The 14,319-nt window shown below is 37.0% G+C and overlaps 1 protein-coding gene across 2 annotated transcripts in view; it reads right to left on the minus strand.

The window, feature by feature from the left end:
* LOC102516426 (monocarboxylate transporter 1) overlaps positions 1-14,319 on the minus strand; it is a 25,233-nt gene continuing 10,914 nt past the window's right edge. Inside the window, exons 1-5 of one of the 2 annotated variants that reach the window (XM_032487351.1) lie at positions 9,316-9,488; positions 8,827-8,852; positions 8,136-8,279; positions 4,805-5,671; positions 1-2,488 (exon numbers count right to left, since the gene is read on the minus strand). In XM_032487351.1, the coding sequence (XP_032343242.1) occupies positions 2,244-2,488; positions 4,805-5,671; positions 8,136-8,279; positions 8,827-8,852; positions 9,316-9,356 (1,323 nt within the window). In that variant the 5' untranslated portion in view covers positions 9,357-9,488 and the 3' untranslated portion in view covers positions 1-2,243. Of the gene's footprint in view, positions 2,489-4,804; positions 5,672-8,135; positions 8,280-8,826; positions 8,853-9,315; positions 9,577-14,319 lie in introns of those variants that run through there. The other variant, XM_032487350.1, reaches the window with a different exon arrangement.

Here is a 14,319-nt window from a genome sequence, read left to right on the forward strand (position 1 = left end):
TTAAGTTCCTCTTGTCAGAACTCTTCTATTTCAAATCTATTCATTTTTCCTCTGTTATTAGTGAAAAGCAGCCACATTCAAATTAAGGAAAATGCGTATAGGGAAAAAGTCACCATTCCAACGCAAATATGGTTGGAATTTTGTGCATGTCTTTTTCCTCTTTTATCCACCGAGAGTGCATTATATACATTTACCTAGTTTGTGTTCTGCTTTTGTCACTTAACATTGTATCATGCTTATTACAAGATCTTTCCACGCTATTAGACTTCATAACCATCTATTTAAATACGCTGCCAGACGTTTAGGAAGTTTCAAGTATATTGTTTATTTCACCGTCAGCTATGCCAGGAAAAGTCACCCAAAGAGTTTGAAAGACAAAAACTCCAGGCACTTAAATATTTTTAAGACTGTTAAATGTCAGGGTTAAAAAATAAACCTTCTCTAAAAATATACAGATGAGAAGCACAGGAAAAAAAAGTGGTCAACATCATTAGTGTTCAGGGAAATGTCACAGACTACACACCTCCTGGAATGGGCAAGTTAAGAAGACTGGCAATGCCTGTTGCTGACAAGGATGTGGAACAGTTAGAATTCTCATCTCGCTAGTGGGATGAGCACATGTTACAGCCACTGAGAAAACAGTTTGATGGTTTCTTACACACTTGCCATATGACCCAGAATTCCAATTCTAGGCATTTGCCCAGGAGAAATGAAGCATATGTCTGCACACATCTCTGTGTGAATGTTCACAGCATCTTTACTCATAACAGCCAAAAAGTTGAAACAACTCAAGTGTCCAACTGGTAGATGGATATACAAATTATGGTACATCTACACAAGAAATACTCCTCAGCAATAAAAAGCAATAAACTGCTAAAAATGCAACAGCATGGATGGATCATAAAACATTCTGCTCTGTGAAGGAAACCAGACACAGAAGGCCAGTCCCCACTGTTTTTACTCATAACACTCCTGCCACCAAATGTGTGGGAGTTTTTGCACACCAACAACCACTTCTCCAACTCTCCAGCCACTGGGTGTCCTACAATTTAATTCAATTCTAACACAAAGTACCCAGAGTTAGTGTCAGATCCCAAAGGTTTAAAGGCTTAGTCTCACAAGACTGCCCTCACTTCAGTATCCAGTCTCAAGTCCCAGGTTGCCACCTGTACTTCTGACCAACCAGCTATAAACTAGGAGTTCCCATGACTCCATCTTCAAGTTTGATGATTTGCTAGAGTGAATCACAGAACTCAGGGAAACACTTTGCTTGCATTCACTGATTTATTATCAAGGATATAATTTAGCACCTCCGGATGGAAGAGATGTCTAGGATGCATGGGCGAAATATGGCAGGGAGGAGTGGTGTGGAGCGTCCGTGCCCTGTCTGGGCGCACTACCCTCCCAGTACCTCAGTGTTCACCAACCAGGAAGCTCTCTGTAGTTTAGGGGGTTTTGTTACATGGACATGATTGATTAGATCATTGGACATCGGTGATTGAACTCAACTTCCAGTCTCTCTCCTCTCTCTGGAGGTCACGGGATGCCACCGAACGTTCCAACCCTCTAATCACTCCTTGGTCTTTTTTGGAGACTAGCTCCTATCCTGCAGCTAAGAAAGGGGTCTCCAGCCACTAGTCACCTAATTAGCATGCAAAAGACACTCTTATCACTCCAGAGATTCCAAGGGTTCTAGGAACCATATACCAGGAACTAGAGATAAAGACCAAATACATATTATTATGCCACATACTACATACTATATGATTCCATTTATTCCATTCTGGAAAATGCAAAACTATAGGGAACAGAAATTAGATCAGTGGCTGCCAGGGGCTATAATTAGGGGAAGGGGACTGACTGCAAAGGAGCAGAAGGGAATTATTTTGGCTGTTCACAATGTTCTATATTAGAGTGGTAGTTTTTTGACTAAATACCTTTGTCAAAATTCATTAAACTTTACTCTCATAAAAGAGATTTGTACAGTATACCTTAATAAATGGGACTTCAAATAAAAGCTATTTCCTTCTGTCACCTTTTGCAAATCCCCTGCCCCTAAAGGATGTGACATATTTATTATGACTGATGTAAAGGAAGGAAATGAAAGTTCCATCAGTGAACACCTGGTATAAGCTGTACACAAATGTCAACTGTCCATGATAAGCACCAACAATAGGACATGATTCAGTAGACTTTTTCAGGTATCTTTGGTGCAAAGCTTCTGTTTATCCCTGATTTGAGCCTTAAATTTTCTCCTCTTTGGGCCCTTCTATGCCTTTTGATTCTGGAGATTCTGCAGCTTTAGTGACTTCTTTTGGTTCCATCTCTTTACTCTCCTTTTTCTGATTCTCCTCTGCCTTCTGTTCTTTTGCCTCAAGTCGATAATTGATGCCCATGCCGATGAAGAGATAGATGCCTGAGACAATAAGGATTGTGCCACTTGCCCAGTATGTGTATTTGTAGTCTCTGTATATGTCATGGAGACGACCTAAAGATGTCAAAAAAAAAAAAGTTACATGGGTAAAGTAAACAATTTTACCCTTGCCCAAATAAAGTTTAAGGATCCACTCAAAGATCCCACAAATGACAATTTAGTACAAAAAGGAACTGCTAAAAATGATCTGATCTTTTATGACATCACACTGATTTTGGATGGCCTAGCATATTCTGTCGTTTAGCAACTTGAAAATAATTAAATCTCGGCAAATTTGAACTGGGAAATACCTAGAGATCACCTAGAATCAATTCTTTCAATATACAGTGGAAAAATTTGTTGCTCAAAAGAGGTTTGGGAGTCTTGCCCAAGGCCACAGAGCGATTTCCACTCTCCCAGGACAATGCTCTTTCTCTGACATCAGTGTTTCCCAAAGAGCAATCCTGTGAGCACTCATCCTATGCTAAAATATTAGCTAACAGCAATACCTTTCCACCATTCTAAGTGCTTAATATTCACTACAGGAAGATTCTATCATCATTCCCGTTGTATAACGTAAAAACCAAAGTTCAGAAACCTTAAGTAACTCGTCCAAGGTCACAAAGTGACCTAGTGTGTGAAATAGGTTGGCTTGAAACCCACCAGGTCTGACTCAGGCCTCCACCCACAAGTCTGTGCTACAGGACACCTCCCTAATGTTTCCAAAGTCAAGCAAATTTGGAAATGACATATCATAGTCTTTTCTATTAAAGCCTTTTATGAGGTCTGATAGTAAAGAAACTCATTTACTTTGGTGTTTCTAAACTTTTTTGGCCATGAAATCCTTGTTATAGTAAAATGTATTAGCATCTCTACAAACTAGTATTTCAAGGAATAAACTTTGGAAAACTCTACACCCATAAAGAATATAATAACCAGTTCAAATAGGACTCCATACAGTTTTCCAGCTCAGGGCATCACTCACTCAGCAATGCTTATTGGGTCTCTATACACACACCAGGCACTGGGTCCACTAGGCCCTGAGTTAAGGGTGAGCAAAAGAGGGAACATCCATACAGTTCAGTGGAGAGGAAAAATGTTAACCCAGTAAGTGCATACACTGTGACAAGTGCTACAGGGAGGGCCTGAGAGCAGAGAATAGGAGGTTGAGGCCAGCAAGTAGGGTCAGGAGGGCTTTTCTTAAAGTGTAAATAAACTTTGCCAAGACTTACAGGAGGATAGGAGTTATCTGGGAGAAAGGAGATGGGAAAAGTATCCAGGCAGAGAAGAGCTCGTGCAGAGGCGGGTGGTAGGAGGAAGCAGAGGGTGTGAGAGGGGAAGCAGAGAGAGCAGACAGAGTGGTGGGAATGATGCTGGAGAGGTGGGTGGGCAAGGCCACGCAGAGCCTTGTGGGCCACGGTAGGGAATCTGATCTTCACCCTGAGATGTGGGAAGCAACTCGAGTGTTTCAGGAGACTAAAGAGCAGGTAGACTGGACATGGGTGAAGTCAGAAGGCTACTGCTAGGAGCAGCCCAGAGAGAAGGCAGGAGGTTTGGGTAAGAGTGGTAGTTGTGATGGAGAAAAATGGGCAGATTAGAAAGAGATTTAGGAGGTAAAACTTGACAGGACTTGGAATCTCCTTGAGTATAGGGAGAAGAGAGGGTGGATAAGTTTTGAAAAGTCAGTAGTGGATCTTCTTTTATGTTGCCTTCTTACTTTATAGTGCATACTCTCAGAAGCATGAGTCACATCCAGAGGAAGCCCAAATCATTGCTGTATTTTGTATTAATGATAATTTAAAAATATACATCATTTAGCATTCTTAAAAGAATAATACATCAAGTTTTATGGTCTCTTACTAGCTGTGTGATCTTGGGCAAGTTATTTTGCTTTTAGAAGCCTCAGTTCCTTTATTTATAAAGTGGGGACAGTCCTACATCACAGACTTGTAATATAGGACAGAATATAGAAAATGATTAGGACAGTCCCTGGTATACTGTAAGCCCTTACCTGGGTATTGTTATTATTTTAAATATTACTGCTGATATAAATTCCATAATTAAGAGAAATCACCAACAGTATTTTAAAGGTGGAGTATAATACATTTTTCTACAATAAATACATTTGGTTTTTCTATGAGAAAAATATTTCAATAAATGCTTAAGTTTGTAATAGTTTTTTATTCCCCTTTCAGCTTGATGATTCACTTTAATTTATTTCCAAAAGTATTTGAGCAATTATGCTCCGTGTGTCAGCATGGAGGGTACAGAAATGAGAAAGACTAGCCCTCCGGCATCAGCAGCTCACTGATTTCTGCTTTCTATCATCTTCCAATCTTCTATACCTGTTTTATGTTAACTGAACCACAGAAATAGGTAGACATACTATACCTAAAAGCGGTGGCCCCAGGAGGACAGGACAGCATTCCACAATGGTCATCAATCCCACAGCACTGGAGAACCTCTGGGGTCCAATGAGGTCCATCAGCGTTTCAAACAATACGGAGCCAAGCCACCCAAAAGCAAATCCAAGGAATCCCGCATAGGCACAAAACCCAAGATAGCTGGAGGAGAAAGGTACTAGCATATGACACATTCCGTATACAATAACAGAAGCAGCAAAAAAATACTGAATTCGAGGTCTTACACAGTTTGTGTTGGCTACAAATCCCATAAGAGGTCTGGCTACCATGTCAACAAAAGCCAGAATAGAAAGAAGGAAGGCAGCCTTCTCATTAGAGTAATGCTGACTCTTGGCGTAATTACTAAGAAAGACTAAAGGTGTAGCCAGTGCAAAAGCCATTATCGTGTTCCCAGAGAGGTACAGTAAAAAGCCTCTGTGCTTGAACAGGGATAAGTCCAGAAGTTTGTTTACTGTTTGAAAAACTGATTGTTTCTCTTTTGGGGGATTTCTGCCATTAACTTCTGTATTTGTATCACTTGCCCCCTTTTTTGCATCAGCTCTTCCAGCTTCCTGCTGGGATTCCTTAGATCTTTCTTTCCCTGCAGTGTTTGGCTTGGGCTCTACTGGTCTCATCAGGGCTCCAGCCACACAGCAGTTTAGTAGGATGCCCCCAAGAATTAGGAAGCTTCCTCTCCAGCCAAAGTGAGCAAAAAGGGTCTGGTTGAGGGGGGCCAGGGCAGAGAGGAACACAGGACTGCCTGCCATGGCCAGTCCGTTTGCCAGTGGTCGCCTCTTATAGAAGTACTTGCCAATCATGGTCAGAGCTGGATTCAAGTTGAAGGCAAGCCCAAGACCTGGGGAGGAGGGGAACCACAATCACATACTGTAATAAATGTCAAAAATGTATTTGGTATTAATTAATCAGGCAGAGAAACTGAATGGAAAGAGGTCAAAATCATCAGAGGCTATTATAACCAGTAGATCATTACGTGGACAGTTATCAAATAAATATAGACATAAAGTCTCTTTTTGCAGTAAATACTAGGTTTATAATATAAAAATTTATATTATGAAAAAGAACTCTTTTTACTTTAGCAACAAAACCACAATAAATGTAAGATCCTTTGTCTAATTTCATAACTTTTGCTTTCCTGAGGCATAGAGAATTAAAAACAAAAAGGAGAGACGATAAATCTTCTAAATTCAGAAAGCAAACCAGGAGGAGGAGCAGAGGGAGAGGAAGGGCAAGAGGGGGAGGGGGAGGGGGAGAGAAAATATTTTTGGACAGTAAAACACAACATTGTCAAGATGCTAACAGTATCTTAGGAAATCCATTTTTTTAACGCAATGTCTATGAAAATTTCAATGTAATTTATTTTTCAAATGGGGTAAAATGACTCTAAAATACACCCAGAGAACAAATGCATTAGAAATATTGGAAAAGGATAAATAATTGGTGGCACCTACCCTAACAGATATATAAATATATTAGGACAGTGTGGCACTTGTTCAAAATTAGAAAAATTGATCAATAAAGGTGGGTGGAAAGTCCAGAAATAGAACCAAAAGATACATTTAAATTAATAGGGAAAGGATGGATTTTTCAGTCAATGAGGCTGGGACAATTAACTATCCTAATAGCCTCTTAAGTGGTCTCCCAACCTTGGTTCCCTACTAGGTAAACCAGATTTGGATGCTCACCCATTTCAATCTCTCTAATGACTGCCCATCCATAACTTTTCACTCTGGGTTAGGAGGCCCCATGATTTGGCGCTAATTTGCCTCCTTGCCCTCATCTCAGTCTATTCCTACTTGTGCTAAGTGTTAAACTGTTCCTCTAGATTGTCACAAAGCCTCCTGCTTGGTTATCATCCAGATCTCAATCACCACCTCTGAGAAGCCTTCCCTTTAGGGACCATTCAATTCCTCTCTATCAAAATTCTCTGTTTTAAGTCTTTGCAAAGCACTCATTACTACCTGATAGTTTTCTTATTTATTCATTTATTTGTTGGTCTGTTTATTGTTTACTTCTCTCCACTGAAGAGCAGGAATCTTGCCTATCATGTTGGTCTCCCTACAGAGCTTGGACAATGCCTGGCATATAGCTAGGGACTCAATAAATGTTTGTGGACTGAATTAACAAATGGAATAATGAACAGGCTGAATAACCATGTGGGAACAAAGTTTTAGTCCTTCCTTACTTTATTCAAATATTCCAGATGAATTAAAATATTTAAATGTTAAAAAATGTAATTAATATGGTAAAAGGACAGATTCAAAAAGATAATACCCATTATTGGCCTTATCTCAGGTCCTGCAGGTGGGACTGTAAATTATTATAACTTTTCTAAAAGAGATATTTGGCCAATTGTATTGAAAACATTTTCCTCTAGTAATTCCACTTCTATAAATTTATCCAAAGGAAATGATCATTTTCACAAAGATGTATACAGAAGTACTATCATACAAATACTGTTTATTAATAATGAAAAAATATAAACAATTTAAAATGTCCTTTGATTAGATAATGGTGAAATAAATTATGGTATATCCATCTACCCCATGAAAAAATAATTGCAGCTAAAGTATATTTACTGAGATGGGGAAACAATGTACATGATGTATTAGTAAGTATAACAAAAAACTGGATACAAACATACATAGTCTCATCCTTTTTTGTTCTAAAAATTCTATGTGTGCGCACAGGAAAATGAGTGGATAGGGCATCAAAATATTAACGGTAGTTTTCTTGAATCTGTAGAGCTATGGGTGTCAATAATACTTATATTCAGCAGTTTTATTTTCTTAATTTAGCTATTAGAAAGGGGAGTTTCCTCAAGTGTGCCCCTTATCCCTTGAAAATGTATCTGGCTTTTCTATCAGAAAATTCCTGCTTTGACATTCTCTCTTTCTCTAATTTGAGCCAATTTCTTCTTGGGCAGAAGGAGAAATGAGAGGGAATAGCTAATGACCTCCCTCTCAACAACTTTTTAACCTATCACCACTGTCTTCTTTCTTAAGATGAAAAAAGAAAGACAGAAAAGAGAAGTAAGAAGGAAAGGAGAGGAAAGGAAAAAAAAAAAAGAAAAGAAGCTCTCTTTAATGTGCTTACAATAAAAATGCCATTAAGGGCCAGAACGTTCTTTAAAGGCTCGCTTTTCTGGTTCTATTAAATTAACATATCACCAGCTCTAAAAAATAGTGATCCTGTAATTTTTCTAACAAAGAACTTTCATTTTTCAAAAGAATTGGCAAATGAAAGCTACAAATAGTCCACAAAAAAATTAATGATTGAAAATAACATCAGTAGCGACTTACCTACAATGACTCCGACACACCAGTAAAGTTCCTTCACGGTGTTACAGAAAGAAGCCGCAATCAAGCCACAGCCTGACAAGCAGCCGCCAATAATTATGACTGGACGACTGCCGTATTTATTCACCAGGATACTGCTGATAGGACCTAGGAGAGAACAAACAGCTTAGAATATAAAGGAGAAGCCCGGCCCTCACATCCACACCTGCACATGGCATTACTGACATGACAGGATGCCACCCCGCAAAATAAACAGATAAAACAGAAGGCAGTGGTAAGGATTACTGCTTTCTGTCTTCACTTCAGAGTCACAGGTTTGTGTAATGGAAAAAATATAGTAATGCTTGTATCTTCTACATACCTAGAACATACAAGATGGATTTTAACTGAAGTATGAAAGACCATAATCCAACTCTTTGGAAGCAAAAGAGGCTGAAAATACCCTAATTATAAGTGTTTATACGATTCTTCATGTATCTAGGATATTATCCACAGATATGGAGGATGTTTGCTCTGTTTAAAATTTTTTAAACAGTCATCTAGCGCAAACACACACGAATGACAAAATGTAAGTATGAGCAGGTCTGATCAAACTTCTGACTTCAGCGCATACTTAAAAACTAGCTAAAATGTATTGTTTCTCACAGAAAACCACAACAAAATCAAAACAGAACTACAAAACAAGAATGCCTACCATCACCACTTTTCTTCAACATTATACTGGAGGTCCGAGCCAGCGCAGTAAGACAGGGGGGAAAGGTGTAAGGAAAGGAAGAAACCAAACTATCAGTATTTGCAGAAGATTTGTTTGTCTACTAAAAATTTTGAAATAAATCTACCAAAAACTATTGGGATTAACAAGAGTTTAGCAAGCTTACAGGAGATATGATTAAAATACAAATATCAACTACCTTTTTATACACCAGCAGCCAACACAAAATACATTTTTAAAGAAAGGTATCCTTTATAATGACACCTGTTCTATATTATAACTGACCTAACAGAGCACACAGTTGCTATGTAGCTTTTATTGTTAAAGGGAATGAAAAATATGACTCTAATCACATAACTCTAAGAACTCACATTTTAAATATCTCACTGATAAAGACATAGAACAAAAAGTACCTAATACAGATTATCTACCTACTGACAGTTAAAAGAGCAGCTCTTCACGGGTACTTACCTCCAGCATACATGACAGCAAACACGATGGAAGACAACCATGACACTTCGCTGGTGCTGGCTTTAAATATTTCTTCAATTTCTTTGTAAAATACAGAAATAGATTTGCCAAATGCACAAGAGAAGCCGATGGAAATGAAAGCTCCAACAACCACTGCCCACCCCCAGCCTCCATCTGGGGGGGTGTATCCAACTGGACCGCCGCCTGATGGTGGCATTGTAAGTAAAGGTGAATTCTAAAATGTAGTTCGAATCCAGATATCTAAAGGGGATGAAATTAAAATAGTGCAGAACAAGTAGGTCAGTAACAAAGCACTTTCAGGAAATCCCTTACACTTACGTAATGAATGAATAAGGAAATGCATATAGCAATTTTCAAAATAAAAGACCATTTCAAACATTATTTTCTGATTTAATGGGCTGGAAAGTTAGCTCATTAAAGTCTGCTTTTCATCCAGCTGCTTAGATTTATTCTTTTTCCTATTATGTGACCAGAAAGATTCCCAAATAATGGCTGACCAATACAGTTTAAATCTGCAAAATGAATCCTAATATAAGAAGCTAGTAGTTCAAACCAAAGATTCCTCCTTATCTTCTTAAGCCCCAGCATTAGTGAAAACATAGTTAGACAAAGGACGTGATTATGAATTACTAGCAGGTGGGAGAGGTTGAGAACAGGTCTACCAGTCTGCTTTAGAGAAATTCAGTTCTCCTTTGATTTACTTAAACCAGCTTCTATTTTATGTCAAAATTAACCCTTCAAAAATATGTCATCATACTCATTTCTGGCCACCCTAACACTACCTGGAGTGGTATAGCACAGTGTTAATACTGTACAGGTCAACCATGACAATATCATTTTATTATTATATTGCTTAATCTTTAATACAAACCCTATCTTCCTACCCATAGAAGTCAACTTTTAAATAGCTCACCTTCTAACTAAATACTTCAAATATAGTTTAGAAAAGTGATCTTGTAGTGATTTTAAAAAACAACTTTCAAGAAAAGTTCTGCTTAAGAAGCTCAAAAACTTTTTTTTTATATAAAACTATAGAAGTAAAGTTTCTAAAAGCTTTATAAAATTAAACATTCCCAGGGTTTGCACAACTTTTGTTAGATTTATGCCAAGTTAGTTTTTATTACTCTTACAGATGGTAATTTTAAAAAATCATTTTCTGTTAGTTGCTGGTGTATAAAGACAATTAATTTGTTTAAATAATAGCTTTATTGAGATATAATTCACATATCATAAAATTCACTTTTAAAGTTTACATTTCAGTGGTTTTTAGTATATTCACAAAACTGTACTACTATCATCACTAATTTTAGAACATTTTCATCACCCCTGAAAGAAATCCTGTACCCATTAGCAGTTAAATTTAGTCCTGACATTATTTTTGATGGTATTGTAAATTGAACTGTTTTCTTAATTTTACTTTTGGATCTTTCATTGCTAGTGTATAGAAATACAATTGATATTTGTATGTTAGTTTTGCAACCTGCAAAGTTTCTGAACTCATTTTTTAGTTCTAATAGACTCACGCATGTTATGTGTGTGGATTCTTTAGGATTTTCTATTTGTAAGACCATGTCATCGGGGATGGTTTTACATCTTCCTTTATCATCTGGCTGCTTTTATTTCTTTTCATTGCCTAATTTTGCTGGATAAAACCTCCAGTACATTGTTAAATGAATGTGGTGAAGGTGGACATCTTTGTCTTTTATCTGATCCTAGAGGGGAAGGTTTCAGTATTTTACCGTTAATTATGATGTTAGCAGTGGTTCTGTGTAGGTGCCATTTATTAGGTTTGGGAAGTTTCCCTTCCCGTTCCTAGTTGTTGAGTATTTTTTTTTTTAATTACAAAAGCTGTTGGATTTTAGCAAATGCTTTGTTAATTGTCCATTAAGATGATCTTGTGGTTTTGGGCCTTTATTCTATTCATACGATATAGTTTGACTGATTTTTGTATGTTGAACCACTTATGAATTCCTGCAGTCCTGAGATAAGTACCAGTCTGTTATGATATATAACACATTTTATATGTTGTTGAATTCTGTTTGCTCATACCTTGTTGAGGATTTTTGCATCCACATTTATAAGGGATAATGGTTTGCAGTTTTCGTCTCTTGTGATGTCTTCATCTGGTTTTGGCATCAGGATAGTTCTGGCTTCAGAGAACAAGTTGGGAAATGTTCCCTCCTCTTCCGTTTTTTGGAAGAGCTTGTAAAAGAGTGGTGTTAGTTCCTTAAATGTTTCAAAGAATTCACCGATGACGCTATCTGGGCTTTGGGTTTTCTTTGTCTTTGATGATACGGCAATCTCTTCACTTGCTGTAAGTATATTTGGATTGTCTGTATCTACTTGAGTCATTTGATAGTTTCTGTTTTTCTAGAAATTCGTTCATTTCATTTAGGCTATCTAATTTGTTGGCATGCAATTATTTATAGTATTTCTTTATAATCTTTTAAAAAATTTCTGTAGGGTCAGTAGTGATATACGAAGAGTTTAACCAACAATAATATTAGAGGGAACAGCCCCCAAAGACTAGCCTCACTTCTAACAACAACTGCAAGTTTTGGGGGGGTGGTTAGAGGTAGTGGGGTGGGTTTCCAAAACAGGTTGGGTAATTCAACAGAAGGACTCACAGAATTCACTGATGCTATTATACTCATGACTTATTACATGGAAAGGACACAGGTTAAAATTAGCTACAGGAAGAGATGCACAGGGCAGTTTGGAAGCAGTCCAAATGCAGAGCTTCTGATCATCCTCTCCCCACAAAGTCGTGGGAAGCATTACCTTCTCCCAGTCACAATGTGTGACAATAGAGAGTATCACCAACCAGGGAAGCTCACCTCAGCCTTCAGTGTCTAGAGTTTTTAGTGGGGCTTGATCACATACTGCCCTCATGGCTGACTTTTAGTCTCCAGCCCCTACCAGAGGGTGGCCTAAAATCTTTAGTCTCCAGCTCTTTTAGAGATTGGAAGTAAGAAGATATGGCTAATGGGCCCAGGCAAACAAAGACACTCCTCTCAGGCGGAACTTTTCAGAGACCTAGAGATCATATTCCAGTAGCCAAGGGCAAAGGCCAGACCTCTCTATTGGTGAGGTGAATTCTTCACTATACATAATGTATTCTCTTTCATTTCTGGTTTTGGTAATTTGAGTCTTCTCTCTCTCTCTTCTTGGTTGGTCTTGCTAAAATTTTGTCAGTTTTATTGACCTTTTCAAAGAAACTTTTGATTTTATTGGTTTTTCTCTATTGTTTTTATATTTTCTAGTTCATTTATTTCTGTTCTAATCTTTATTATTTCCTTCCTTCTATTTGCTTTGCATTTAATTTGCCTTTTCCCCCCCTAATTCCTAATGGTAAAAGTTTCAGTTATGGATTTGAGATCTTTGTTCTTTTTAAATATAGATGTATATAGCCATAGATTTCCCTCTAAGCACTGTTTTAGCTATATTCCACAAATTTTGGTACTTTGTCATTTTGTTTTCATTCATATCAATGTGTTTTCTAATTTCCTTTATGATTTATTCTTTGAACCATTGGTTATATAGGAATGTGTTGTTCATTTCCACATATTTGCTCACTTCTGAAATTTCTTGTTGTTGATTTCTGATTTTATTGCATTGTGATCAGAGAACATACCCAGTCCTTTTAAATTTATTGAGACTTGTTTTATGGCCTAGTCCTGGAAAATGTTCCATGTATACTTGAGAAGATGTGTATTCTGCTATTGTTGGGTAAAGTGTTCTGTGGATTACGTTTACTTGGTTTGTACTTGGTATATACTTGGTTGTTCAAGTCTTCAATTTCCTAGTTGATTTTCTGCCTACTTGTTCTACTGAAGTTCTGTTGAAATCTTCAACTACTATTATTGAATTATCTGTTTACTCCTTTTAATTTCATCAGTTTTTGCTTCATGTATTTTGGGGCTCTGTTGTTAGGTGTATATATATTTATAATTGTTATGTCTTCATAATGGATCGAACTTTGATCATTATACAATGTCCTTCTTTGTGTCTAATAACAATTTTGTCTTAAAGTCTGTTTTACCTAGGTGACTTTTAGTTAGTTTGCATGGCATATCTTTAGTCATCTGTACACTCTAAACTAGTTTGTGTCTTTGAATCCATAATGTGCCTCTTGTAGCCAGCATAGAGTTGGGTCATTTTTAAAAATCCAGTCTGCCAATCACTGCTTTTTGATTGGAGTGTTTAATCTATTTACTTTTTAATTATTCAATTTAATTATTGATAAGGGAGGACTTAAGTCTGCCCATTTTGCTATTTGTTCTCTTTGTTTTTTTTTCTATACCTCCATCACTGCCTTCTTTTGTGTTAAATAGATATTTTTAGTGTGCCCCTTTAATTACCAAGTTGTTTCTTTTACTTTTTTGTTGTTGTTATTTTCTTAGTAGGTGTCCTGTGGATTACAGTTAACATCTTAATTTAAAGCAATCTAGTATGGATTAGTACAAATTAATTGCAATAGTGTATAGAAACTTTGTTCCTTTTTCACAATACTATTGTTTTACAAATTACATTTTTATACACTGTAAGTCCATATATAATTTTATAATTATTGCTTTATGTAGTTGTTTTTTAAATCAGGTAGAAGGGGGAAAAAGAGTTACAAAGGAAAAAAAACATTTATACTGTCCTTTTACATTTACCTATTTAATTACCTCTACTGGTGTTCTTTATTTCTCTGTGTGGATTCAAGTTATGGATAGTGTTTGTTCAGATTCAGCCTGAAGGACACACTTTGGTATTTCTTATAGGTCAGGCTTGCTGGCAACAAATTCTCTCAGTTTTTGTTTATCTGGGAATGTCTTAATCTCTGCTTCATTTTGAAGGATAGTTTTGCTGGATACAGATTTCTTGGTTGATAATCTTTTTCTTTCAGCACTTTGAATATTTTGTCCCATTGCCTTCTGGCTTCCATGGTTTCTAAAGAAAAATTAGCTGTTAATCTTATTGAGGATACTTGGTTTC

The sequence above is a fragment of the Camelus ferus genome, chromosome 9, assembly GCF_009834535.1.
Source record: "Camelus ferus isolate YT-003-E chromosome 9, BCGSAC_Cfer_1.0, whole genome shotgun sequence".
In the NCBI taxonomy this organism is placed as follows: domain Eukaryota; kingdom Metazoa; phylum Chordata; class Mammalia; order Artiodactyla; family Camelidae; genus Camelus; species Camelus ferus.